Source organism: Aquarana catesbeiana, linkage group LG13, assembly GCF_042186555.1.
Source record: "Aquarana catesbeiana isolate 2022-GZ linkage group LG13, ASM4218655v1, whole genome shotgun sequence".
Taxonomy (NCBI): domain Eukaryota; kingdom Metazoa; phylum Chordata; class Amphibia; order Anura; family Ranidae; genus Aquarana; species Aquarana catesbeiana.
Genome location: NC_133336.1, coordinates 46,788,585 through 46,815,418, shown reverse-complemented (window position 1 = coordinate 46,815,418; position 26,834 = coordinate 46,788,585). Strand labels below are relative to the sequence as shown.

At 43.1% G+C, this 26,834-nt stretch overlaps 1 protein-coding gene across 4 annotated transcripts in view; it reads left to right on the top strand.

Annotated features, from left to right (window-relative positions):
* NIN (ninein) overlaps positions 1-26,834 on the top strand; it is a 195,818-nt gene that overhangs the window by 22,808 nt on the left and 146,176 nt on the right. For all 4 annotated transcript variants that reach the window (XM_073610427.1, XM_073610425.1, XM_073610423.1 and 1 more), the window contains exons 2-3: positions 6,986-7,180; positions 25,695-25,776. In XM_073610427.1, the coding sequence (XP_073466528.1) occupies positions 7,007-7,180; positions 25,695-25,776 (256 nt within the window). In that variant the 5' untranslated portion in view covers positions 6,986-7,006. The remainder of the gene's footprint in view (positions 1-6,985; positions 7,181-25,694; positions 25,777-26,834) is intronic.

Sequence of the window (26,834 nt, the reverse complement as noted above, 5' to 3'; positions counted from 1 at the left end):
TTTTTTTTCCTGCCTCTAAACTTGCCCAAGTGTTGGGCCCGAAAAATGGTCGACATTCGGCCCGTGTGTATGCCGATCTGTTCAGCCGACTTCTGTTAGATGTGCGTGCAGGAAAACCAGTAACTGACTGGCTCATGAACAGCGCTCTCAGCCAATGACAGAGAGCGCTGATCGGAGTATTCGGGGGCGGGCGCGGCGGCATCCCCCTGTCGGAACACAACAGCTCGGCTTTAGCCTACGTGTCCATGCACACCCAGGCTCTTAGCAGTCTTTAGAGGCAGGGGAAAAAACACTGCCAGTGCGTGCAGGAACAGCGGAGTTTTGGCAGAGAAGAGAACGCTTGACGCTGCTAAATGCGCCTAAACACTGGGTGTGTTTAGCGCTTGAGTGCGATTTCATTTCAGTGGCCAGAATAAATTATTTTAGTCCATGAAATGAACTAATGCCTAGCTCTTAACGCCTGTAAATATGCTTCAAAGCTTTACATGCTTTTATAAGCGTCAGGCTTTTTTTTTTTTTTTTTTTTTTTTTTTTAATTTCTGATAAAACGCTGCTAGGAGGAAAGGCTTCTAGGAGAGTTTGCAAAATGTCCTGTGTGCATGAGACCTTACACTGGGACAGGATGTGAAGTGAAATGTCCATAGAGCAGCAAGAGAATGCAGCCTATCCATTCACTAGAGACCAGTGACATCACGGAGAATAAAGCCTATCCAGTCACTACAGACTGGTGACATCTCTGAGTAAGGCTGCATGCTCAGTGATGTTACCAGTGACCGGATAGGCTGCATGCTCGCTGAGGTCTCCAGTGACCGGATAGGCTGCATGCTCGCTGAGGTCTCCAGTGACCGGATAGGCTGCATGCTCGCTGAGGTCTCCAGTGACCGGATAGGCTGCATGCTCGCTGAGGTCTCCAGTGACCGGATAGGCTGCATGCTCGCTGAGGTCTCCAGTGACCGGATAGGCTGCATGCTCGCTGAGGTCTCCAGTGACCGGATAGGCTGCATGCTCGCTGAGGTCTCCAGTGACCGGATAGGCTGCATGCTCGCTGAGGTCTCCAGTGACCGGATAGGCTGCATGCTCGCTGAGGTCTCCAGTGACCGGATAGGCTGCATGCTCGCTGAGGTCTCCAGTGACCGGATAGGCTGCATGCTCGCTGAGGTCTCCAGTGACCGGATAGGCTGCATGCTCGCTGAGGTCTCCAGTGACCGGATAGGCTGCATGCTCGCTGAGGTCTCCAGTGACCGGATAGGCTGCATGCTCGCTGAGGTCTCCAGTGTCCGGATAGGCTGCATGCTCGCTGAGGTCTCCAGTGACCGGATAGGCTGCATGCTCGCTGAGGTCTCCAGTGACCGGATAGGCTGCATACTCGGTCACTAGAGAGGGGCTGTATTCTCAGTGATGTCACCAATCTAGTCACTGGAGACCGGTGACATCACTAATCTCTGATGTTGGCTTGACACTCTTCTCTTTCCTTCTTCTGCTTCCCCCTTTTTTTTTTTTTTTTTTGGAAGAAGAAGGTTATGTTTATTTTCAAGATATTTACAACAAAGGCTATTCAGTCTCCCCATGACTTTGAAACGTACTTTCCTGTTAAAAAAAAAAAATCTATTTACAGTCCAGAAAGGAAAACCCATTTTTTTGTATTTCTGCTAGTCACAATAAGGATTGACAGAGCCGTTGCTATTTCAGTACAATGACTCAATCATGATTGCTAATTACATTGCGCTCGTTGGCATCGGTTCAAATGTGGCTGGCAGAGAGGCGCACTATGAAAGTGTAATGTAATCACAGGGGCTCGCCATGAAGAGAAGGAAACAGCTTTTGATCATTTCTAATGGAGTTGATTAAATTAACCCTGTAGTGGCTGCCTGCTCCATTTTTAAAGAGATACATACCCTAGTAAAGGAAAGGTTTGGCTGGAGTTGTACTTTTCCTATTCATTTTGAATAGCATGGGTAAGAGTTTGATCCTCTTACAGGCTTTAATTTCTTTTTGTGTCACCATCATGGAGATGACCTGGTGACACTCGGGGTCATCCATGAGGTGGATATCCTCTTTCTGTGAAGAATTTACAAGGGCCCCAGTGATGCAGTCAAAAGCCCCTAGGGATTTTCCAAAGAGACATATGGAGAATGGATGTGAGGGATGGTAATATAGAGAGTTCAGCTCACACAATACTCTTTTTATTGGTCGGCATTGGTAGTCTTTTCAGCTTCTCTCAAACTTTTTTTTTCAGTTGCAGCACCCAAAGCTGTTTCACATACTAAAAAGGTGTATTTTGCTAATCAAGGACCATAGTGAAGAGTCTACTTGATAGCCTGCCCCTTGCTGGTGATAATTCTTAACTTCCCAATGCTCCACCGACACCTCTTTTGCTGTCGGAAGGAAGTGAAATATCTAGATTTTCAACACAAGAAGCACATATGTCTGGACATTTGTTTTGTCTCCATTTCCCCCTGTGATGCAATTATTGGGGTCTGAAAGACCAATCATCAGGCCTGAGTGTTGTCAGGTGTTGGTGAGGCAGAAAATTAATCCTAAGCGCTGAATATTGTGGGGCAGCATGGTGGCTAAGTGGTTAGCACTTCCACCTAGTGACACTAGGGTTATCGATTCAACTCCCAACCATGGCACTATCTGCCTGGAGTTTGCATGTTCTCCATGTGCCTGCATGGGTTTCCTCCCACACTCTAAAGGCAATGCTGGTAGGTTAATTGGCTCCTGTCTCAATTGGCCCTAATATGTATATGAATGTGAGATAGGGACCTTAGATTGTAACCTCCTTGAGGGCAGGGACTGACGTAAATGTACGGCATTTCAGAAGTACCTGTAATAAAATATTGGCTTCTATTGTAACTGTACGATTTGCCCTGCTACGACTAAGGCTGTTGCCGAAATGTGTCAGCTCTTTTGCTTGTCACTCCATGTAATCAACCATTAAAATCGCTATATAGACTACAGAGTTGCTGAGAGACTCAATAAGTCTACTTCTTACTGTTTGCCCTAATGTAAAGCGATGCACAAACTGTTGGCGCTATATAAATCCTGAATAATAATAATCCTAATAATATGCTCTGCCTGGGCTGAATTGGCTCTTACGTAGGACTTTTTCATTTTGGTTGTGGAGGGTGAAGATAGGGATGGTAGATATAAGGTGGGAGGTGTTGGTGGGCTATTAGGCCAGTTAATTTTCCCTACATAGGTAAAGTACAGGTTCACCCCTCTACTGTCGCCTAACAATGCCAGAGAAGAGGGGTGTGCCTCAGCCTACACAATCGCTGGCTTTAGAAAGTAGCTATTTACATGAAACCTTCCCATAACTTCCCATAATAGCCAATTCACCTTACCGCACGATTTCTGAGCATAGGGTATACCAGAGTACCTGGAGGAGACCCACAGGACAACATGCAGACTCCATGCCAATAGTGTCCTAGCTGGGGACTAGAGTGCTGCAAGCCAGAAGAGATAAATACTACTACTCATTTAATAAAGTTCAAGTGTACTTCACCATCTGATTGCTTTAGGTTTCTGTACATCTTCTTTTTTTTTTTTTTTTTTCTTTTTTTTGCATTTTTCTGTTTTCTAACATTATATAGCCACCAGGAGATTGTGACTGCACTGGATGGAATATGGATGACCACCAGGTTGGAAAATGCCTGACTATCCATATTAACAAAACCAGTAATTGCAGGATACATGCTATAGCTGTGGAGTAACATATGTTCTATTTTACAGTAATAAGTTGCTCATCCTGTGTTTCACCAGAGAAGGGGGGGATATGTCGTGTCAGACTGCTTTTTTTTCAAATCCCATCCAGGTTGCTAAGCGGGATTGTGGGGAGATAAGCGTCTGTGTGAAGATTTGGATTTTCTTCAGGTCAGAAATGGAAGGTTAAAGACTATGTAGGTCAGCAATCTATGATAAGGTGGAGAACACGAAAAGAGTATGTCAGCTTCTTACGTGACATCTGCAGGTTAAATTATTCATCTTATTCCATTGGAAATATGGCTTCCGTTGTTGAACTTGCTGTGTTTCTGAATGGTAGCTGTTTCAATATCGGCAGCAGCATTGCTACCTGTCTATACATTGCATCCGATCTGGAGTTCTGGGCTCATTTCCAACTTTGGATCCATATGTGGGTTTTTTCGTGCAAGGTGTTGTGTGTTGTTTTCTTTTTTTTTTTTTTTTTTATCTTAACCGTCAGATTTAACAACGAATACCAGTTATCCCAGCACTTCAATGACTGTGTGCTTGTTCCAGGTCAACAAACTCATAGTTATGGAGCAAGTATCTAGGTCTAGTGGGTCACTGACCTGAAACAAATGTGAAGCATGTAAAACTTTAAAGTCTGAACAATTCTGCTTGATTGTATGTTTTTAAAGTGGCAAGGATGAAGTTGACAGCCCTGAAGCCTTTTCTAACGTCAGCAGTCCAAGAGCTTAAAGTAGAGATTTACCTTGGAAAGAAGAATGTACCAAATAATTCTGCGCTGCCCTAAAAACACAAATAAGCAGCTAACACGGCCAACAGGATATATGCCAATAGAAAGGAAACAAAATAAGTGTAGCGCTAAGAGAGTCTTGAATGTCCAACATAGAGACAAAATGATCCAAAAGTTGGTAAAACCTCTAGGTGCAGATTAGAGGAAAGTCCTCCATGTATGTATGGCTCCTAGTGGCTGGTAGTCCACAAAAGTTATGTGACTTCATATAAGGAACAAATCAATAAGTGCATAACATCTGGAGTGAAGACAGACAGAGCACACTTCACTTCCTGTTCCATAGCCAAACAGAGTGAGAGGAAATCCATGCAAATTACCAGGTTACCAGAACTAGTGTCCCCATTGGAAGATTTCCCCTCTGTTACTTTTCGGGGGACAACCCAGAATTTGTGATTTTTCTTTTACTTTCACTTTCAATGATAACGGTAAAAGGGAAAACAGACAGCAATAAAAATTGACAAATGTTATAATCCCTCTGCACTCTATCCAAACTAAAAAAAAGTTTTTACCTTTTTTAGTTTTACTTTAAGGATAGAAGGTACCAGGGTTTTTTTTCAGCGGGAACGCAAGCACCTCCCAGCACTGAATGTAAGTAATGGCAGGGGGTGCTGAGGTGTGCTGGCGGGGCAGCTCTTGTTATGTGGCGGGGCAGCTCTTGTTATGTGGCGGGGCAGCTCTTGTTATGTGGCGGGGCAGCTCTTGTTATGTGGCGGGGCAGCTCTTGTTATGTGGCGGGGCAGCTCTTGTTATGTGGCGGGGCAGCTCTTGTTATGTGGCGGGGCAGCTCTTGTTATGTGGCGGGGCAGCTCTTGTTATGTGGCGGGGCAGCTCTTGTTATGTGGCGGGGCAGCTCTTGTTATGTGGCGGGGCAGCTCTTGTTATGTGGCGGGGCAGCTCTTGTTATGTGGCGGGGCAGCTCTTGGTATGTGGCGGGGCAGCTCTTGTTATGTGGCGGGGCAGCTCTTGGTATGTGGCGGGGCAGCTCTTGGTATGTGGCGGGGCAGCTCTTGGTATGTGGCGGGGCAGCTCTTGGTATGTGGCGGGGCAGCTCTTGGTATGTGGCGGGGCAGCTCTTGGTATGTGGCGGGGCAGCTCTTGGTATGTGGCGGGGCAGCTCTTGGTATGTGGCGGGGCAGCTCTTGGTATGTGGCGGGGCAGCTCTTGGTATGTGGCGGGGCAGCTCTTGGTATGTGGCGGGGCAGCTCTTGGTGATTGGAAGGGATCTACGGTTGAAGGAGGGGTCTAGCTTCCTAGCTGCTGGAGAGTCTATTGATGCTGGCTGCTAGGGGATCTGTTGTTTCTGCTGTGGGTCTTTTATTACTGGAGGAATCTATTGTTGCTGCGGGGGTATATTGCTTCTGGCTGTGGGGGATCCATTTTACTGCTTTTCCTGTTATCCTTAAATTCCATACAAATGACTTGGCACAACCAAATGATACTTGGCTTTGTATTCTGGGTAGGTGGTGAAACCAAGGGATGGCGTTTTGAGGTGGTTAGGAGGCGGAGCCTAGAAGTGACTCAGAAGGGGGGAGTTCCAGCACCTATTCTCTGGGGGTGGGTTGAGAATCCCTGGAAGGTATCGTGCATCACACCAATAGATGAAAATCTGAATATCTTTGTTTTAATCATGGTATATCCAAGGGAAACGAGCCAACGCATTTCAGTGTTTTGAAGAGACTATCTTTATTGGGGCTCAGTATACTGGTTTGGGCTGAAGTATAGTTATGCCAGACTTGAAAGAGAGCTCATGTACACTACAGCTTCTAAACTTTAGGAGCTTTTGGTGTTTTTTTTTTTTTTTTTTTTTTTCCAAAGCTCCTAAGCTCAACTCCATAAAAGCTTATGTGTCAATGCATACATAGGCTTTTACAAGAGTTTAGAAGCTGCTGCGGTTAGGGCAGGTTCCTTTCCCTTTTCTTCTCCCTTCCCTCTTCTTCCTCCTTCCTTCACTCAGATTTTGTCCAAAGCCGCCACCATTGACCTCTTTTTCATGCATGAGAGCCTTACCCAAGTTTCTGCGCTCCCCATTATAATCCACTCCATACTGCCATTGTAAACACCTAGGATCCAGCACGCAGATCCATTCCTTTTCAATCCCAATGTTGGCAAGAGCAATTCTTATTTCCTTAAGGGCCCGATCGCACTATTCTGGATTTCAATGGGGGTAGATGTGTTGGGGTGGGTGGGTGCGTGTGGTTTTTTTTTTTTTTTTTTTTTTTGTTTATCATATTTATTTTTTTTGTATCCATTATTGTCCACCACCACAATGCAAAACATCAAAATTATGGAATGCAAGCATATTGTACTGTGCTTGATGGGTTACTGTGTGTCGTGTAACTTTTCAGTATGTTACAGTGGCACGCAGGTGTGAACGTGCCCTTAGTCTTCCTTCTAACGATAACTTTGCTATATTTGGTATATATGGTGTGTTTTTGTTTACGTGAGTATATATGTGTGTTCACAGGCCTCCATGTTGTCTTGCAGGACAGAGCAGTGGGCGATGGGATGGAGCAGGACCAGCATGAAGCTCGCCTCAAGGAACTCTTTGACAGCTTTGACACCACTGGAACAGGGTCTCTGGGACAGGAAGAGCTGACAGACCTCTGTCATATGCTCCAGCTGGAGGAAGTGGGCCCCTCTCTGCAGCAAGCTCTACTCCAGGATAATCCACATGGCAGAGTAAGAGTCGAATCACATGACCATAATGAGCTGTGACGGGGAGGGGGGAGGTGGGGGGTTGGAGAGCCAGACATGGGGTGGCCGATATGCCAGCCTTAAAGGGATGAGTGATGGGGCTTTTCATCTGATGGTGTCTGGCTGCGTATTGTTCACGCAGGGCTATCAGACCGGTCAGGGATGTTCATTCTTCTCTGATCACCAGAAAATGTCATTTTGGCACTGGGGAAAAAAAAAATCATTTATTCCAATTAATTTCTGAAGTCTTTCATCTCAAACTCGATAACACTCGTGAATAGAAGGTGGGAAAAAAATTACCTATAATGGTATTGCAGTATTTTGGTGGGGTAGCAGAAAATCACAATTTACAGTACGCATTAAGAGCTCTTTCACACAAAGGTAGTCTATTGTACAATAATACAAGTCTTAATGTGCATTAAGGTGGTCTATTCAATTTATTGGGCTGCTCACGTGCCACAACCTAAAATTGAACAAACCTTATGACATATGCAGCACACTTACCATGTGTTGAGGTTCACTGCAGCGTATGTGCATTTGAAGGTGTGTTGCTTTAAGCTGACCATTCACCAATTCGAATTTTATTTCAACTATCCTACTGAAAAATAATTTACTGGTGATTTTATTCTTCCCATTATTAAGTCTACCATTTTCATTGAAAACCCCTTTTAAATGCATCCAAACCTGCTACCTAGATGGAACACTAGATCTATGAAATGGGTTTCGTTTGTTCTTAGAACATGCACATTACAATTGGTACAATTTTTTTTTTTCCTGGAAGAAACCCACATTCACAGCTAGAATTTCATTAATTTTGAGAAATTTTTACATCCTGCTCCTTCAAGTTTTCTCATCCCTACGGTCAAAAAACATTATTTTGACTCCAGTAACAATTCGAAAATTGAATAAATTTTCCAGAAGAAAAAATTAATAAATTCTACTTGTGTATGGCCGGCTTTAGTTTGGGATGCCATTTGGGAATAAATGGGACATGCACTAATGAGTACACATGAGTAGTGGTAGCCTGCCATGATGCATAGGTGTGACTGGGCCCTAAATTTAAAGTGCTTCCAAATGCAGAAGGTTTTATTTATCTTGATGCATTTTATGCATTAAGATGAAAATCCTTCTGTGTGCAGCAGCCCCCCTAATACTTACTGTACCCCATTTCGATACAGCGATGTTGCACGAGAGACTCGGCTGTCTGTGGCTCTCCCTCCTGATTGGCTGATTAAGCGATATGGTTTGTGAAACATGTTAAAGCGGGGTTCCACCCAAATTTTGAACAATATCTGTATGTATTCTCTTCCTTGCCTAGATGCTGACATGCCGTTTAAAAAAATTTAAATCGCCGTAATTACCTTTTTATTTTTCTATTCTTCTTTGCACTTCCTGGTTCTTCTCCCGTGGGAGTAGGCGTGTTTCTAGCCTCTCCCAGACTCCGCACAGTCTCCTGGGAGCTAGTCTCAGGCTTCCCAGGATGCCACTGAGCATGTGCGGGAACGAGCGGTGAATGCTGGGAGCACAGCATTCACCGCATCCAGGAAATAAATGCTTGTGGGCTTCAAATGCCCACAATGAAGATGGAAACCGCCTGCAGTGAATAATATAAGTTATTCTTTCCCATGAAATCTGACACAGGCGGACATATTACACACAATATGTGAGTATGTAATGCTGAGAAGAAAAGTCTGTGAATGAACTAAAAAAAAAACCAAAACGATAGATAGGTGGACCCCCGCTTTAACCTTGCTGCTATAGTCCTGTTGTATCGTGGCCTAGTGATGTTATGCATGGATTTTTACGATTAAAGCATTTATACTTTTGAAGATTGGAGTGTGGTCACCTCTTTTGCATATACTTTGACAGACTTTCAGTTCACGGACTGGATCAGCACCAGATCTTCAGTACAGCTATCGTATTACCTGGAGCGGTTTTGTAGCCTCTTTGTCTTTGTGGTTCAATAGACTTCAATGAAGAAGCTGCAAAAAAAAATGTGCATTTTTGCGGTGATTTTTGCCTTGATTTTACTGCGATTTTGTCAGTTTGTGTTGTTTTTTTTTTTTTTTAATCTGCCTAACAACAAATTGGCCAAAAAAAGCATAAAAAATGCTTTAAAAACACACCTGTGCAAAAAGCACTGCGGAAACTTATCAAAAGCAAACTGCATAGGTGCGAACCGAGCCTTTATAAGTCTTCATCTACAATAAATTCTGAGCTGATGCAAAACACTTAAATGCATTAGCTATATATGTCAAGAGAGCTAAAGCTTCGGTCAGATTCGATTAGCATCCATTCTAGGACCATAGTGTCGGTTTATTTAGTGGGGGAGGGGAGTTGTAAGCAGAACCTCCTTTTAAAGGAAGTAGAGGAAATGGCAAGGAAAGTATTTGCTAATGTTGCCAACATACTGATCACTTTCTGGTGATTCATTCTTGTAAACCTTTGAGCAAAGCAACAGCCATCTTGCTTATATCACTAGCGATGCTGAGTAGAAGTACAATGGAATGCTGTTGTAGGCTGCATCTATATACATCTCTGGCGCTCTTAAAGCTACAGTGCTTTATGTTACCCACCCCCACCCGCTTGTCTGTGTCCTCATTGTGTTATCTTCGGGATAAATGCATATTCATGAGATGTCATGACAAATGCTGCTGCTTCCTTCTGCTGAGGGGTGACATGTCTGGAAACAAAGAGGCAACATTGACATCTAAATTGCTGGATTGGCTGAGCGTTTTGTATGTGGGAGAAAAACAAAGTGATTTGTAACTCTGAAATGAGACTGTAGGGCCCCCCATTCTAAGCCCCCCCCCCCCAAGAGTGTCTATTTCTATGGTAAAGTCTCTAACCTAGCTCTTCCCAACCTTTTCAATGCAGAGAAACCATTGAAGTCTCTTTCCGGTCTCAGGGAACCCCTGCTAGAAAATTCCTGTAGCTAAAACTCCTGATACATTTAGCAATTGGTCATTGGGAAGAATTACCTCATTACAGATGGCCAAAAAGATCGATGGTGTCACTGGGAACGTATCTGAGAGGCAGAAATTGATCAAGGAACCCCTAACCACCTCTGGAGGTTTCCCGTGGAAACCTGGTTGAGAAACCCTTCTTAATTCTTTTGCTTTCATCTTTTTTAGCCTAGTATAGATTTGATTGATTTCCCAAAACTTTTTTTTTTTTTTTTGTCTCCATAGTTTTGCAAGTCTTATTTTTAAAATGATTTTGTCTGCAGCCCCAAGAACCTACAGATGCTAGAACAAAAATATAAACTGTTAGAAAATTTGACAAAGTAATCAAAAACTAGTGGATCTCTTAAATGTAGCTGTGGTACAATGAAAGAGCAGGACCCATATCTGCACGTGGGAATCCATCTTGTTTGGCTTGACTTTGCCGAAGTGGGCACTGATCAGGTTGTTGGCGTTTGCCCTACGTTGTTTTGCAGTGTTTGCGTGGATAGCTTAAATAATTTTGTTTTTAATGTAATTGTAATTCAATTTGTATTTCCAGAACGCTTTTCTACCTGGGAACTCAATGCACTTAGGAGGTGAGGCTGCCATCTTGGGTGCACTCAATTGAGCCAATTAACCTACCAGCAGGTCTAATAGATAAGCATGTAAAAGGGAGAAACTTGATTGGTTGGGTGTTGGGGATTTAAATTAAGTTGCCTTACTTTTAAAGACTCCAAGCAAGAATGAGGGAAGTAAAAGAAAAGTGTGGGGCACATCACTACTTGCATCAGTTGGGTGCTCTGTTAAGCCTTAAAGTGGAGCTCCAGGCTCCTACATAGTTACATAGTTGGGTTGAAAAAACACACACAAGTCCAGCTAATAAAAAAAAAAAAAAAAAAAAATCCTACAATCCCATATACACAATCCTTCACCCACAGTTGATCCAGAAGAAGGCGAAAAAACCCAGCAAAGCATGCTCCGATTTGCTACAGCAGGGGATTTTCCCTTTTTCAACTTTACCTATAAATGTCAGTACCCAGTTATATTATGTACTTTACGGAAAGAATTTAGTCCTTTTCTTTAAAAAAAAAAAAATCTGAGCTGGCAAGAACCACCTCTGGAGGAAGTCTATTCCACATTTTCACAGGTCTTACTGTGAAGAAACCTTTCCGTATTTGGAGATTAAATCTTTTTTCCTCTAGACGTAAAGCGTTCCCCCTTGTCCTCTGTGGTGACCTTTTTTAAAGTGAATAATCCAACACCATACGCATTATATGGACCCCTTTTGTATTTATACATGTTGATCATATCCCCCCAATCTCCTTCTCAAGAGAGAATAAATTCAGTTCCTCGAATCTTTCTTCATAGCTGAGCTCCTCCATGCCTCTTATCAGTTTGGTTGACCTTCTCTGCACTTTCTCCAGTTCCCCGATATCTTTTTGAGAACTGGTGCCCAAAACTGAACTGCATGTTCCAGATGAGGCCTATTTCAGAAAAAATTAAATCAGCCGCTACAAATGCTGTCTTTAAATATTAGGACACTTACCTCTCCACAAATCCATTGGTGTCTTCACCCCAGCCAATTTTTCAATCGGCTGTTGGGTGCTGCTGCTGCTGCCATCTCCACTAAGGGAAACCAGCAGTGAAGCCTTGCAGCTTCACAGCCGGCTCCCTACTGTGCATGCGCAAAGCATGCTGCACTATGTGAATGGCCCTGAGGCGGAGGGAGGAGGGTGAACAAATAAACAGAGCTTCCCCTTTTGGGTGGAGCTCTGCTTTAAGCCATGTTAAGGGAATGATTGCCCATAGGCGGCCCCTCCAGTACTGGTGGTGGAAGGTCGACTCTTTACTCAAGTGTGGAGAAGGAGTAGGTGCTAAAAGCAGAACCTATAAAATCCAGATTTAATTTTATTCAGTCTTGTATGGTAAAAATTCAATGCATTTCAGGGGTTCAAATGGTTCCCTTTCATCAGGGTTGGTACAGTTGAACAAAACACTTACCTGACTAATAAAAATTTGAGGGATCCTGAGAGGTAATTAGTATGAATGTTCCACAAATTGTACTAATTACCTTTTGGGAGCCTTCCAGTTTTATCCGTCTAGTACAACCGTACCAAGCCCTGTGAAGATGGACCCTTTGAGCACTGTAACGTGTTGGCTTTTTATGATAAGAACCTGAATAGAAGTAATGCAAAACCTGGACTTTTTGACACTTTCCTCCTTGTATGTCCAGTATCAAAGAATAGGAGTAGATGGAAAATACATTTTCTTTTACTTTACGATGTTTGTTAGATTTAGATTTGAGCAGTGGCTCTTATAACTACCCCCTTTTTTTTAGTAGGTTAAAGCCAGCTATGGTAACATTGCATTCTACATGGTCATCTTATAGGAAAAGGGCTCAGCTGTATCTAGGACGCTTGGTTTCAGATAAGTGGAATGTCTGTCTCATCTGGTTCCCTTGATGGTTATAATATGACAACAAGCCGTTGCTCAGATGCACCTGTCAGCTATCAATTCTACGATAACAGAAAAATTTGGGCTGCCGGCATACAGCTGATCTGTCAGGCGGCTGCTGTGATAGATGCATTAGTGAATACATTGAAGGTGTGTTAGTCTTTTAATTTGTGCCTGTCACCTTTATCACACAGTGAAGGGCGCCGTCTTGGGATGTAAAAAAAAAATCCAGCTTGCAATCTGGTTTTGAGCTAGGCTAGCTAGCTAGGCTGAAACTGTTTTGTGTGATGGTGTGTGTGTTTTTTTTTCTTTTTTTTTTTTTGGTATGCAGCAAAACATGACATATCATAATTGATGATATCCGGTAATAGAAATGTATATAACATGAACAGAGAATTAATAGATATCAATAAAGTAACAGACAAGGTTCCAGCACAGCAATGTAAAGTATCTAGGAACTTTGGGTTGTAGCCTCTACAGCAAATATTTCTTGCATTGTGGTTGAAGACATATAGAAACACATAATTGACATGAAGATCCCCAAAAAATGGCACAAACTAGCAGGCACAGAACCACTATGAGGTGGGGAGCAAAAGGCTTTAGATGGTGAAGGACCCCTTGCCCCACCCTCACAGTAGTCATACCCAACAATCAGAGCATGCCAAGCAATACTTTCTGGGTTGTAGAGGGGGGGAAAAAAGGTAAACTCCCTAGGTGCCTAGAAAAGGGGTAAAAAGAATGGAGAATGGGAAGCTTTGGTGGAGTTGACGGCACAGAGCATCAAGTTCCCATAGGGGAAAAAACCTCAATATATGAATAGGTCAAATATTGTTACTGCTATTCCTAGCTTCTCGCTTCCTTTTCTCCCTGAGACTTTGGAAAGTGAAATCATAAGTCTTTGCACTGACTGACTGGTTTATTTGTAGCTATAAATTTCCCCTTGAGCTGTTGAACTTTCCTAATGTTTTATTTTTTTCCAAGCGAGGAGTACAGGTGGTTCTAAAGACAAAATTTGTAATGTATTAAAGCGGAGTTCCACCCAAAAATAAAAGCTTCGCTTATCTGACTCCTCCCCCATATCAGGTGCCACATTTGGCACCTTTCAGGGGGAGTGCAGGTACCCGTGTGGCGGCGGCAGCACCCAACAGCTGATGGAAAAATTGGCTGTGGTGCTGACATTGCAGGATCCCTGGACAGGTAAGTGTCCTGATATTAAAAGTCTTTGTAGCTGCTGACTTTTAATTTTTTTTCTGAAGAAGCCCTTTTCTTTAAGGTAAAAAAAATCTTTTACTAGTTGCCCCCCCCCCCAAATACTTACCTGAGTCCTATATCGATCCAGCACTGAGCTTATCTGCGACCACAGAACCGCTCTAAAACAATACCAATGGGACCGTCAAGATTGGAGTAAACTTAATTTTGCTTCATTTCCAGATATCTTTTGCCCTTGGCACAGGGATAAGATAGATTGGACGTTGTGGCTAATTGAAGGTGGTCTCCATGTTATGGAGCGCCCAACATGTAGTATAATCTTTTGACTTGTTTCTTATGTGGTCACTGTAAATCTGCTTCAAGATTCAGGCCTCAGTGCCATCTGTCCTCTTTACAGGCAGATGCGCAAGACTGGCAGAGAGATGGCATCACGTAGGCACTCCCTTCAAGAGTTCCTGATCCATTACCAGGTGCCACCCTTCTGTGAATTGCGTTTGGTTTATTTTGGTGGTGGTGTAATTTTGTTTTATATTGGATGCATCTGGGATGTTTTTTTGTCTGGGGGAAAAAAAAATTACCTGAGAAACGCAATTAACGAAAGGAAGGGGTCATCAAATATATAGGACCATGGATTAAAGCTATTCCGTAAGCTATCAGGAGCCTCTCTGCCAACACCATTTGTGTCCCTATGAAAGGTCAGGCTGGTAGTTTGAATAGCTGGTAACTGTATATAAAAGGTGATCCAAAGATTGCTCACTGGTGGCTTTCTGGAGCAGCGGTTTTCAAACTGCAGCCTGTCTTTTGCTTGCCTTTATCTGGCCCTTGGGGCACTATTCCTCCCGCAGGCCCCAACATTGGAGCATTTTCTACTCCCACTTAAAGTCAAAGAGGCAGTAAAGTGGCCCTAACCAGTAAAACTGGTTACAACTATTTCTATGCTGCCATCTAGATAGGCCTGTAGAGCTCCTAAAAGTAGTTTGAATAGCTGGTAACTGTATATAAAAGGATAGTTTAGAAATTCTGCACAGCTTTCGGTGACCTCCCTGAAGTGACCCCAAACTGCAGTACAGATAGCCTCCTATGCCACCACTATTATACTGGATGGGCCAGTAGAGTCAACATGGTAGTTTAAAAATTCTTTGGGAGCATTATATGTAACTTTGACCCTTCTGATACTTTATACCCTTCAGCTGCCCCATTGTGTGACCCTAACCTTACACTACCAGAATCTTTTCTGCCATCATCTTGAAGTGTCAGGCTGGTAGCTGGAATAGCTGGTAGCTCTATAAGATGACCTGCTGGCTTTGCTACCCTCAGTGGGGCCACTAGGTTACCACTAACATATTATCAAAGGCTCCTCTCAGAGGCGTAACTAGAACCTTCAGAGCCCCAGTGCAAGAAATCATGAAGGGGCCCTTCCCAATATCCCGGGGCCCTTTACTTCCATTGGGGACTTTTTTTTATTACGGTCCTGCCGTATTGCCCCCCCCCCCCCCCCCAGTGGTGGCACGCCAGAGCCCAGTCACAAGTGATGTTGGGGGCTTTGGTGAAATATCAAGGGTCTAAACTCATTTTTGAGAAAAAGGGACTGAGCAGAGATTCGTCCATCCCTTTCTCTGCAGCCTCAGCTGCACAAAATGAATGGACAGGATTAGCTCTGTACTGAGCTTCCCTTTCATTCATAAACTGAGGTATAGTAAACACAGTTCACTGTGCCACAGCTATGAATGGGGAAAGAGTCCTGTGATCGGTACCAATCACTAACAATATTAAAACAAGGAAGGGGTTTGTAAATGACACATGGTTACATAGTAGGTGAGGTTGAAAAAAGACACAAGCCCATAAAGTCCAACCTATGTGTGTGATTATATGTCAGTATTACATTGTATATCCCTTATTATATATGCTTATTTAATAGTTTCTTGAAGCTATCGATGCTCCCCGCTGAGACCATCTCCTGTGAAAGAGAATTCCACATCCTTGCCGCTCTTACAGTAAAGAACCCTCTATGTAGTTTAAGGTTAAACCTCTTTTCTTCTAATTTTAATGAGTGGCCACCAGTCTTGTTAGACTCTCTTCTGCGAAAAAGTTTTATTCCTATTGTGGGGTCACCAGTATGATATTTGTATATTGAAATCATATCCCCTCTCAAGCATCTCTTCTCCAGAGAGAATAAGTTCAGTGCTCGCAACCTTTCCTCATAACTTATATCCTCCAGACCCTTTATTAGCTTTGTTGCCCTTCTTTGTACTCGTTCCATTTCCAGTACATCCTTCCTGAGGACTGGTGCCCAGAATTTTCCACATCCTGCGGAGAAGTTATTGCCCTGCTTAGCTTAGTATCATCTGCAAATACAGAGATTGAACTGTTTATCCTATCCTCCAGGTCGTTTATGAACAAATTAAATAGGATTGGTCCCAGCACAGAACCCTGGGGGACCCCACTACCCACCCCTGACCGTTCAGGGTATTCCCCATTTATCACCACCCTCTAAACTCGCCCTTGTAGCCAGTTTTCAATCCATGTGCTCACCCTATGGTCCATGCCAACGGACTTTATTTTGTACAGTAAACGTTTATGGGGAACTGTGTCAAATGCTTTTGCAAAATCCAGATACACCACGTCTACGGGCCTTCCTTTATCTAGCTGGCAACTCACCTCCTCATAGAAGGTTAGTAGATCTGGTCCCAGTGATTTATTAATGTTAAGTTTCTCAAGTCTAATTTTAATTCTGTCCTCTGTTAACCATGGAGGTGCTTCCTGTGATGTGTCATGAGGATAAACACTGCAGTTTTGGTTACTGAAGCCCCCCCGATTCCCTCGTGAAGACTGAGAAGTATAAATTCAATACCTTCGCCATCTCCCCATCCTTTGTAACCAGATGTCCTTCCTCATTCTTTATGGGGCCAATATGGTCTGTCCTCCCTTTTTTTACTGTTTACATACTTAAAGAATTTCTTGGGTTATTTATGCTCTCCTCCGCTATGTGTCTCTCATGTTCTATCTTAGCCGTCCTAATTGCACTCTTACATTTCTTGTTGCGTTCTTTATAAAGTCTGAATGCTGATGATGATCCCTCAACCTCATATTTTTTGAAGGCCTTCTCCTTTGCTTTTATATGCATTTTTACATTAGAGTTAAGCCATCCAGGACTTTTGTTCACTCTTTTAAATTTATTACCCAATGGGATGCTTTGGCCAATGCCCTTTTTTTAATATGCTCTTAAAGCAAACCCATCTCTCCCCTGTGTTCTTTGCTCCTAATATTTTATCCCAATTTATGCCTTTTAGCAAGGTTTGTAGTTTAGGGAAGTTGGCTCTTTTGAAATTCAGTGTCTTTGTATTCCCTTTGTTTCCGATTTGTGTGATTTATACTGAAACAAATTGACCTGTGATCGCTGTTACCCAAATTGCCCCGTATTTCCACTCCGTGATCAGGTCTGTATTGTTGGTAATCAGTAGATCCAGTAATGCTTTATTTCTAGTTGGTGCGTCTACCATCTGACCCATAAAATTGTCCTGCAAGACATTGGGGAACTGGCGAGCCTTAAATGAATGCGCGGTTCCCTCCGCCCAGTCTATGTCTGGATAATTAAAATCCCCCATTATGATAACAACACTTCCCATCCTTGCTGCTAATCCAAATTGTGATAGCTCTGTCTCCACTTCCTCCCTCAGGTTAGGGGGCCTATAGCATACTCCCAGTATTATTTTCCCCTTACCTTCATCCCTTTGGAGCTCTACCCATAAGGATTCCACCTCCTCCCTAGCTCCCTTAGAGCCCTTTCACACTGGGGCGGGCGTCGGTGGTAAAGCGCCGCGGTATGCGGCCGCTAGCAGGGGGGTTTTACCCCCCGCTAGCGGCCGAGAAATGTTTAAAAACCACCGCAAAGCGCCTCCCATTGATTTCAATGGGCAGGAGCGGTGAAGGAGCAGTATACACTCCGCTCCTTCACCGCTCCGAAGATGCTGCTAGTAGGACTTTTTTTACCGTCCTGCGCATCGCTCCAGTGTGAAAGCCGCGGCACTTTCGGGTCGGTTTGCAGGTGCTATTATTGGTGCAATAGCGACGGCAAACCGCCCCAGTGTGAAAGGACCCTTAGTGATGTCATCTCTCACATTCACTTGTACATTATTCTTGTTATATAGGCATACCCCTCCCCCTTTTTTCCCCTCTCTATCCTTGCGGTAAAGAGTATACCCTTGAATGTTTGCCAGCCAATCATGACAACCTCTACAATTTGTCTGCAGGTGGCACTGGAGGACACTGAGAGGGGGCGCTGGAGAGTGCAGAGAGAGCCAGAGAGGAGACTTCAGGTCGGCGTGGCGGCACTGTTCATATAGCAGCGCTGTATATGAGGGACCCTTGACCGGTGTTCTGCCGAGAAAGTTTCCGCCTGGCAGATGAGGACCCCCCAGTACTGTGCAGGTGCAGCGCTTGCGCAGTACAAAGGACTACGGAGCTGGTGAAAATTGGCGAACATAAGGAGCTGTAAGTGGGCTGTACACCGTGCATGCGGAATTAACATTGTAGCAGACGATGCCGCACGCTCCCGATGCTCGTGCTACTCTGCAAGGGGCGGGTTTATTATTACTGTTATATCGTGTAAGGGGTGGATGCTTACAGATCTAACAGTAATAGACCGTAATAATAGACCCGCCCCTTGCTTAGATGATATAGCAGTAATAGACTCGCCCCTTGCAGAGTAGCATGAGTATCGGGAGCGTGTGGTATAGTTTGGTAGAATGCCATGTTACTTGCGCATGCGCGGTGTAGAGCTCACTCACAGCTGTTTATGTTCGGCAATTTTCGGCACCATCGTAGTAGTTTGTATTGCGCAGCGCATGCGCAGTACAGGGGGGTCCTTATCCGCCGGGGGAACTTTGTTGGCAAGACACCGGCACGCTCATCCCACCAGCTTAGGGACACTGACCGGGGGACATTCCCTCCCACTCACACAAGTTTGGCAAATTAGGCATCCGCGAGGCCTTAGGCGACGCCTAATTTGCCTAATTAGAGAGCCGCCTCTGGATAGATAGTTTTATTTATTTTTTTTTTTTCCATCTTGCAAGGAGAAACCTCCACTGAAGGGGCACAGGACCTGACTATGCAATGTGTGACTCACAAGACTGGCTGAACATTGGTTTAGGATTATGTATTAGAACTATGTATTTTGTGAAACCACATTTTAGCTTGCAATAATGACTCCTCAATATATATATATAAAAAAAAAAAAAAAAAAAAAGGCAGGTCATTTTTATGCATGTTGCTTGGCTATGCTGAGAGTGTAACTCCCAACTTTTGTTGAGGAGAGAAAAAATTCCCTCTGGGTGTTGTACATTGCAGGGATTTTAGCTTTTTGCTGCAGATCCCCACCTTTTTCTGCTCTGAAGAAATAACAATTTTGTTTCACTATGTCCTTTGCAGACTGATTCTGAATGGGAGAGTCTGGTTCGTTATGATCGCCTAGTGTACTTTCCTTTCAGCGTTTGTAGGGATTTGGAAACTTCAATTTTCCTCTTCAGGACTATTTAACTCTTGGGGAGTATCTCACAAAACTGAAATTCCTATTGCAGGGGATGCCTACAATTTTACTTTAGTGCAGACTCCTTAGAAAATCAACAAGCCGATCACAGAAGCAGGAAATGACATTCTTGGGGCATACTGTACACCAATGGTGCACAGAACACCTCCCAGGTTACCAGATTACTTTGAATTGTGCAGAAAATTACAGTGGCTGCAGATTGAAAAAAGGTATTTTTTTAATTATATGAAATGACATTATGGATTATGGCTTTTCTAAATTATGTCATTTTGCTATGGTGTGTGTGTGTGTGTGTGTGTGTGTGTTTTTTATTTTTTTATTTTTTCTCACATGTGATGGAGCTGCACAATTCAAAATTCTTACTTTGACATATGTACAATAAAAGGGCAGCCATACCTGGCTAAGATTTGCAGTTTGCGAGCACAGTTTAATATCTGAGTGTTATTAGTGGAGCCTGTAGAGTTGACCAGTTGGCTATCTTAAGAACTACAGGGGTGAAATCACCCTGCCATCATTCCTGGCCCTATTCCTGCCCATCCTAGCACTCTGATAGTGGGTGAACGGACCTTATAATAAAAGGCTATTAACTGCTAGTCAGCAGGGAAGAGAAAAGAGGTGACATTTTTTAGTTATAAATTTTATAACATAGGGAAAAAGCTTGATGAGAAATTGCTCTTAGCTTTTATAAAATGCTGATGTCTGTTATGTAATTGTAGTCTGCCAAAAACCTCTCTTCTATGTGGTAATGTATTTTCTTTTTTGATGGCAACTGTTGCTATATGTGTTTATTTTTATCAATAGATGAGCTCATAGGGAGCCTGGGGACATCTAGCTTACTTCTAAGGAGAGTGTAAAGTTTGTCCTGTTGTTGTAGGAAACAACAATATTAAAGCAGAATGTTACTGTAAAAAAATATAAAAAAAAAAACTTTCTGGCAAAGTGTAATGTGTATAAAAACCATAACTTTTTTTTTTTTTTTTGATACAGTAGGGGATGGAAAAAATCTTTCAGATTTATCTTTGCCATTGGGGAGAGTTTCCTCCACTTTCTAGTCCTGTAGACACAATAGTGCTGTGTTGTGTGTGGAGTGTTTTTTTTTTTTTTTTTTTTTTTTTTTTATTCCAATAAAGGATTAAAGGGTTTCCTAATCAGTTGCTTAGGTTGTGAAGATTATTACACTGGACCCCAAAATGTGCTGACCACTTGTTTTATTGTGACCCTTACTAAAATAAAGTTGTATCTGAACCAGTGGCGGCTGGTCCATAAGGGGCAGTGCCCCTTAAAGGTTCCCAAAGCTAGATTGCCAAAGAAGAGAGCTACTGTAACATGTTAAACTGTGTCATATCATTTATTAAAAAATCAAAACGGTATTTCGTTTATCGCGTGTGTGTGTGTGTGTGTGTGTGCGCGTGCGCGTGCGCGTGTGTGCACTGTGCGGGGCGCCGGACTAATGGGTGTCTATTGGGTCCGTAAACTTCTGAAAAGCATGTGATTTGAGGCTGAGGCTCTAATTGGCTTTGGGGAGCAGAGCATTGCGCCCCAAACCTTCCCACTGATGTTAGCGAATCAATATTCGTTATTGTGTAGCTTCCGGCCGCTTGTCCCATGAAACGCAAGGCATCCTCTGGTGAGTGTGGGCCTGGAGGTGTTTGTTTTGTGTGCCCAACATTCCTTTTTAGCACCGGCCGCCACTGATCTGAACAGCTGCGTGGTGCTTCAAATCTTCCTGCTGTTGCACTACAAATTATGGAAACTGGAGATCTGTTGGGGTGTAGATGGTGCTTGCCTAGTAACCAGATCACTTAAACCAACATCATTACCTGGCTGGCAACACCAATTAGACAACCTTGTGGATTCAACACTTTTGTGGGTGGATTTACTACAACTGGAGAGTTCAAAATCTGGTGCACCTCCTGCCTAAAAACCAATCCGCTTCCAGGTTCCAACTGAACAAACTGAAGTTTGAAGGTGATTGGCTATTGTGCACAGCTGCACCAGATTCTGAATGCTCCAGTTTTTAGCCCTTTTCGGCCGGCTTATGTTGAAGGCTCATGACCGAAAACCGTCTGTACTCCTACTCCTGGACCTCTCTGCTGCCTTTTGATATGGTTGACCACCCCCTCCTCCTCAAACTTAACGCCTTTGGTCTCCGTGACTGTACTCGTCGCTGGTTCTCTTCCTACTGATCCAACAGCACCTTTAGCGTTACTTAGAATTCTACTTCCTCCTCTCCTTTTCCTTTCTCTGTTGGGGTCCTCCCAAGGTTCTGTTCTTGGACTTATCCTATTTTCAATCTACTCCTCCTCCCTGGGTCAACTGATAGGCTTCCAATACCACCTCTATCCTGATGACACCCAAATCTATTTCTCCTCCCCTCAGCTCACTCCTTCAGTCTCTTCACGTATCACTAGTTTTATGATCAGATATATTAGTCTGGTTGTCACGCCACTTCCTCAAACTTTAATCTATCCAAAACCAAACTTATAATTTTTCCTCCCCCAAGTGCCTCTTCCGCTAATATCTGTCAAAATCGATGGCACAATTATAAACCCATCCCTACATGCCAAGGTCCTAGGTGTAGTCCTGGACAGTGGGGCTGGTGAAGTTTTAGGATGGGGGGCGCCAGACACCGACCCTTCCTTTTTTGACCCCTCCCAATTCTCATAAGCCCCACCCCTTAAATAATCCACTTGCTTCCACCCATAGTGTCAGGAATATACAGCTCAGCATCACAGGACAGAGTATACAGCCCCAGAATCAGATCAGGATATACAGCTCAACATTAAAGATCAGGGTATATAGCTCAGCCTCACAGATCAGGGTATGCAGGTATACACCATCTGTTCTTTATACAGCTAGCTATATACACCCACCTTCCTTTCTGTATATAGTCCTTCCTCCATCATAACTGACTGCAGATATACATAATCTGTCCTGTATACAAATATATATATACACACAGTAACAGGACAGATGTATATCTGCATGGAGGAATGTCTCTAATATGTACAGAAAGGAAGAAGGTGGGTGTATATAGCTGTACACACTACACAGGACCGATGTGCTCACAATGCGTGAGTGCTGCTTGATACCCCTTATTTAAACTGCATGTAACTTACTAATCAACAACACAATAATGGCAGAACCCTCTAATGCACTGGTAGGCAAAGTGAGCTGAAAATATTTTTTTGAAGAAACTTAGTGCCGGCTACATAAAACAAAATGTCAACTTCACACAATCACGAAAAGGAAATTTTATAACGTAATTTCTGAAAACAACTTGAATAATAGGAATATATACTGCGCAGTAACTCTGGTAAAGTTGAAATGTATATGCCAGTCCCAATTCCTGCCGCATCACACCTCGAGGCCGGGTATATAGCATTTCTCACAAATCCTGGTATATAGCAGACGTTCCTCCATCACTGATTGCAGATATATATATCATCTGTCCTGTATACAGCTATATATACTGGAAAAATGATGTAAATCTGCAGTCGATGATGGAGGAAGGTCTCTATAAACAGGAAGGAAGAAGGGGTGGGTGTGTGTGTGTGTGTGTGTGTGTGTGTGTGTGTGTGTGTGTGTGTGTGTGTATATATATATATATATATATATATATATATATATATATATATATATATATATATATATATATATATATATATATATATATATATATGTGTATATATGTATATGTGTGTGTATGTATGTATGTATATGTGTGTATATATATATATATATATATATATATATATATATATTCTATCATCTCTGTATACACTACTACACAAATTGTGAGTACATCTGTCCTGTGTAGTGTGTGTGTGTGTGTGTATATACAGCTATATACACTCACCTTCTTCCTTCCTGTACATACCCCACCAGTGCCATCTCGTATACAGCTATATATCCCACCTTCCTTCCCGTATATAGGGATATTCCTTCATCACTGACTGCAGATATAAATCATTTGCCCTGTATACAGCTATATGTACAGTAACAGGACAAATGATGCATATCTGCAGTCAATGATGGAGCAAGGTCTCTATATACAGGAAGGAAGGTGGTGTGGGTATATATAGCTGTATACATTACTACACAGATAATATACACACATTTGTAAGTACATCTGTCCTGGGTAGTGTATACAGCTATATACACCCACCTTCTTCCTTCCTGTATACAGAAAGGAAGAAGGTGGGTGTATATAGCTGTATACACTACCCAGGACAGATGTACTCACAATTTGTGTATATTATCTGTATCGTAATGTATACAGCTATATACACGTGACATCTAGGCACTTGGAAGAAGACAAATAATCACCAAAAAAAGGCCCCGTGATGTCCAGCTGCGCATCGCGTCTGCCCTGCCCTGGTGTCTGAGTCTGGAGTCTCAAAGTGTGGATAAATCAGGCAGGCATCATGATCATGGCATTGGAACTACTCAGCGAGTCAGCGTGTGGCTGTGCGGAATGGACGAAGAGCTGAGTGTCTGGGGTCTGCAGCACTAGGCCAGCACTTGCCTTCAATGGCGCTGCTCATCTCTCTGAATCCACTGCACGCACACACCAGTCGACTCCACCCCCACTGTGGCCGGGAAACCGGAAGTGACACTGCAGTGGTGAAAAAAGTACTGCCCACTGTCCTCTCCGGGCCGCGCCAATCCATAGCCAGCTACTGTAGGACATTTCTGAGGCACAGACAAATTTACAGTAGAGTGGGGATGTTTCTGGGCGCATCACGTGTGACCTGACCATACCCTAAACACGGGCAAATCAGTTTCAGCCGATTGCAGGCTGGGAAGCTTCCCATAGACCGCTGTGTGTCCGGCACCTGGTCATTTTTTAACAGCTTGGGGGGGGGGGGGGTGGCGCCTGCGCGCCCCCTATGGATGGGCTGCCACTGGTTCTGTATTCCTTAAGCCCCACGTTCAATCACTGTCCAAATCTTGCCGCCTCATCCTGCGCAACATCTCCAAAATACACCCCCTTTCTAACCAATGACACATCAAAGCTCTTAATTTACTCCCTGGTCATCTCTCGCCTTGACTACTGCAACTCCCTCCTCATTAGCTTACCTCTACATAGTCTATCCCCCCCCTTCAATCCATCATGACTGCTGCTGCCAGACTCCTCCACCTTACCAATCGCTCTGTGTCTGCTACTCCTCTGTCAATCCCTCCACTGGCTTCCGCTCACCCAAAGAAATTGAATTAAAAATACTAACAACTACTTACAAAGCCATCCACAACTCGGCCCCCAACTACATCACTGACCTAGTCTCAAAATACCAACCTAAACGTTCTCTTTGTTCTTCTCGAGACCACCTGCTCTCTAGCTCCCTCGTCACCTCCTCCCATGCTCGCCTCCAGGACTTTTCCAGAGCCTCTCCAATCCTATGGAACTTCTTACCCCAATCTGTCCAATTTATCTCCTACTCTGTTAGCTTTTAGACGATCCCTGAAAACCCTCCTCTTCAGAGAAGCCTATCCTACCCACACCTAACAACTGTATTTTCATTTTCTCCATCTGATCATCCCCCACAGCTATTACCTTTTTGTTCCACTTGACCCTCCCTTCTAGATTGTAAGCTCAACCAGCAGGGCCCTCTGATCCCTCCTGTATTGAATTGTACTGTCTGCCCCCCATGTTGTAAAGCGCTGCGCATACTGTTGGCGCTATATAAATCCTGTATAATGATTAATAATAATTTAAACTGTTAAACAAGCTGTACACTCTTTACATGACTTTACATTGTAGCAAAGTATTTCTTCAGTGCTGTCGCATAAGATATAATTAAATATTAACAAAAAATGTGAGGGGTGCACTCACTTTTGTGAGATACTGTATATAGGTTCTAAATATTTAATAAAGATTATTTTATTTAAAATTATATATTTTTTTTATACTATAATTTTTCTAATTTTCTTTTATTTGGTACCTTAATATCCCAGATTCCTCCGCCTTTTTTTTTTTTTTTTTTTTTTTTTTTTTGTGGTTTTGTTTATTCCTGGTTCTATCCCTTCCTGATCTAAAATGAAGAAATAAGGGCACTACTAAAAGGTTTAGCATTTGTTTGGTCATGAAAGCAGCTCAATATTGCTTGAATTGCCTGTAATTTACTTGTCACTTATTGTGCACACGCTGTTTTTTCCACATTCTTGGCATTGGCATTTGCTAGAATTAGTTCCCGATGCTGGGCTGACATCCTCCTCAAAGGCTTACAAATGTAGCAGTTGTATGCCGTGTATTTTGGTAGTGGACCCAACCCCACCACGAGTGTTGTAATGGTAACATGTGAGTTTTTGTAGCCCTTAAGATCATATATTCTTGTCTCCACAGGTTCACTTTGACCAGTTTAAAGAAGCCCTTATAGATGTCCTTTCCAGCACGCTGTCCAATAAAGAGAACTGCCCAGAACCAGGTAACCTAACATTCCTTTAATCATTGATTTTATTCAAATGTTTTGAGTATAAACATCCAATAGCTTGTGAGTGAGAACCAGAACCGGTCTTAAAGTATTACTAAACCCACAACAGTAAAATCAGTCTGTATATGCAGGAAAAGCATGCTTGTTATACTCACTGTGGAATCTAAGGGGTTAGTCCTCTGCATTGTGCAAAAAGGCTGTCTGATCCTCTCTTCTCTGATCCTCCCCTTCTTCCACCTTCCCCAGTCTGTCTGATAGAACAGAGCCTTTGGGGCACTCTGCACATGGTCAGTTTGGTGTGTATTGCTAGATTGATTGATATTGAGATATATATATAGATACACACACACACACACACACACACACACACACACACACACACACACACACACACACACACACACACACACACACACACACACACATATACATATATATATATATATATATATATATATATATATATATATATATATATATATATATATACATATACATTTTTTTTTTTTCTTTCCTTGGGAGAGTGCATGTGATCAGCACTGTCCAGAGAGTCAGAGACTCCTCTTCCTACAAGCTTCAACCTGACACTGATAGAAGTCACAAGACTGCTATGTACTGATGAGAAAAGTTATGTAGCAGTTTATATTTACTAAAATGATTGAATTTCCATGTTCTGTGTACTGTGGGAGACCAGATATAGTGAATGCCGGGTCCTGGGTTTAGTAACATCTGAATTTCAGCTCATCGCTATGGCTTGACATACTTTGATTTGTAATTGGAGGCATCAGATAGAAAATAGTCAGTTCTGCAGTGGTCTCTCTTCAGAGGTCTAATACGCCACCTGCTGAGTCAGGCCCCCATAGCTCTGCAATCAGTAAAGATGGTTGCAGAGCTGTACTTCTGACTTATCAGTGGGTATGGCGGACCACAACAGAGATCTCCGCTTCCACATGCAGAGGGTCCTTTTCTGCAGAATACTGGCAGGGTATAGGCTTTTCTAATCGGGCTGTGGCTGCTTTCTTAAAAACCACAAAAAAAAACTAAAAAAAAAA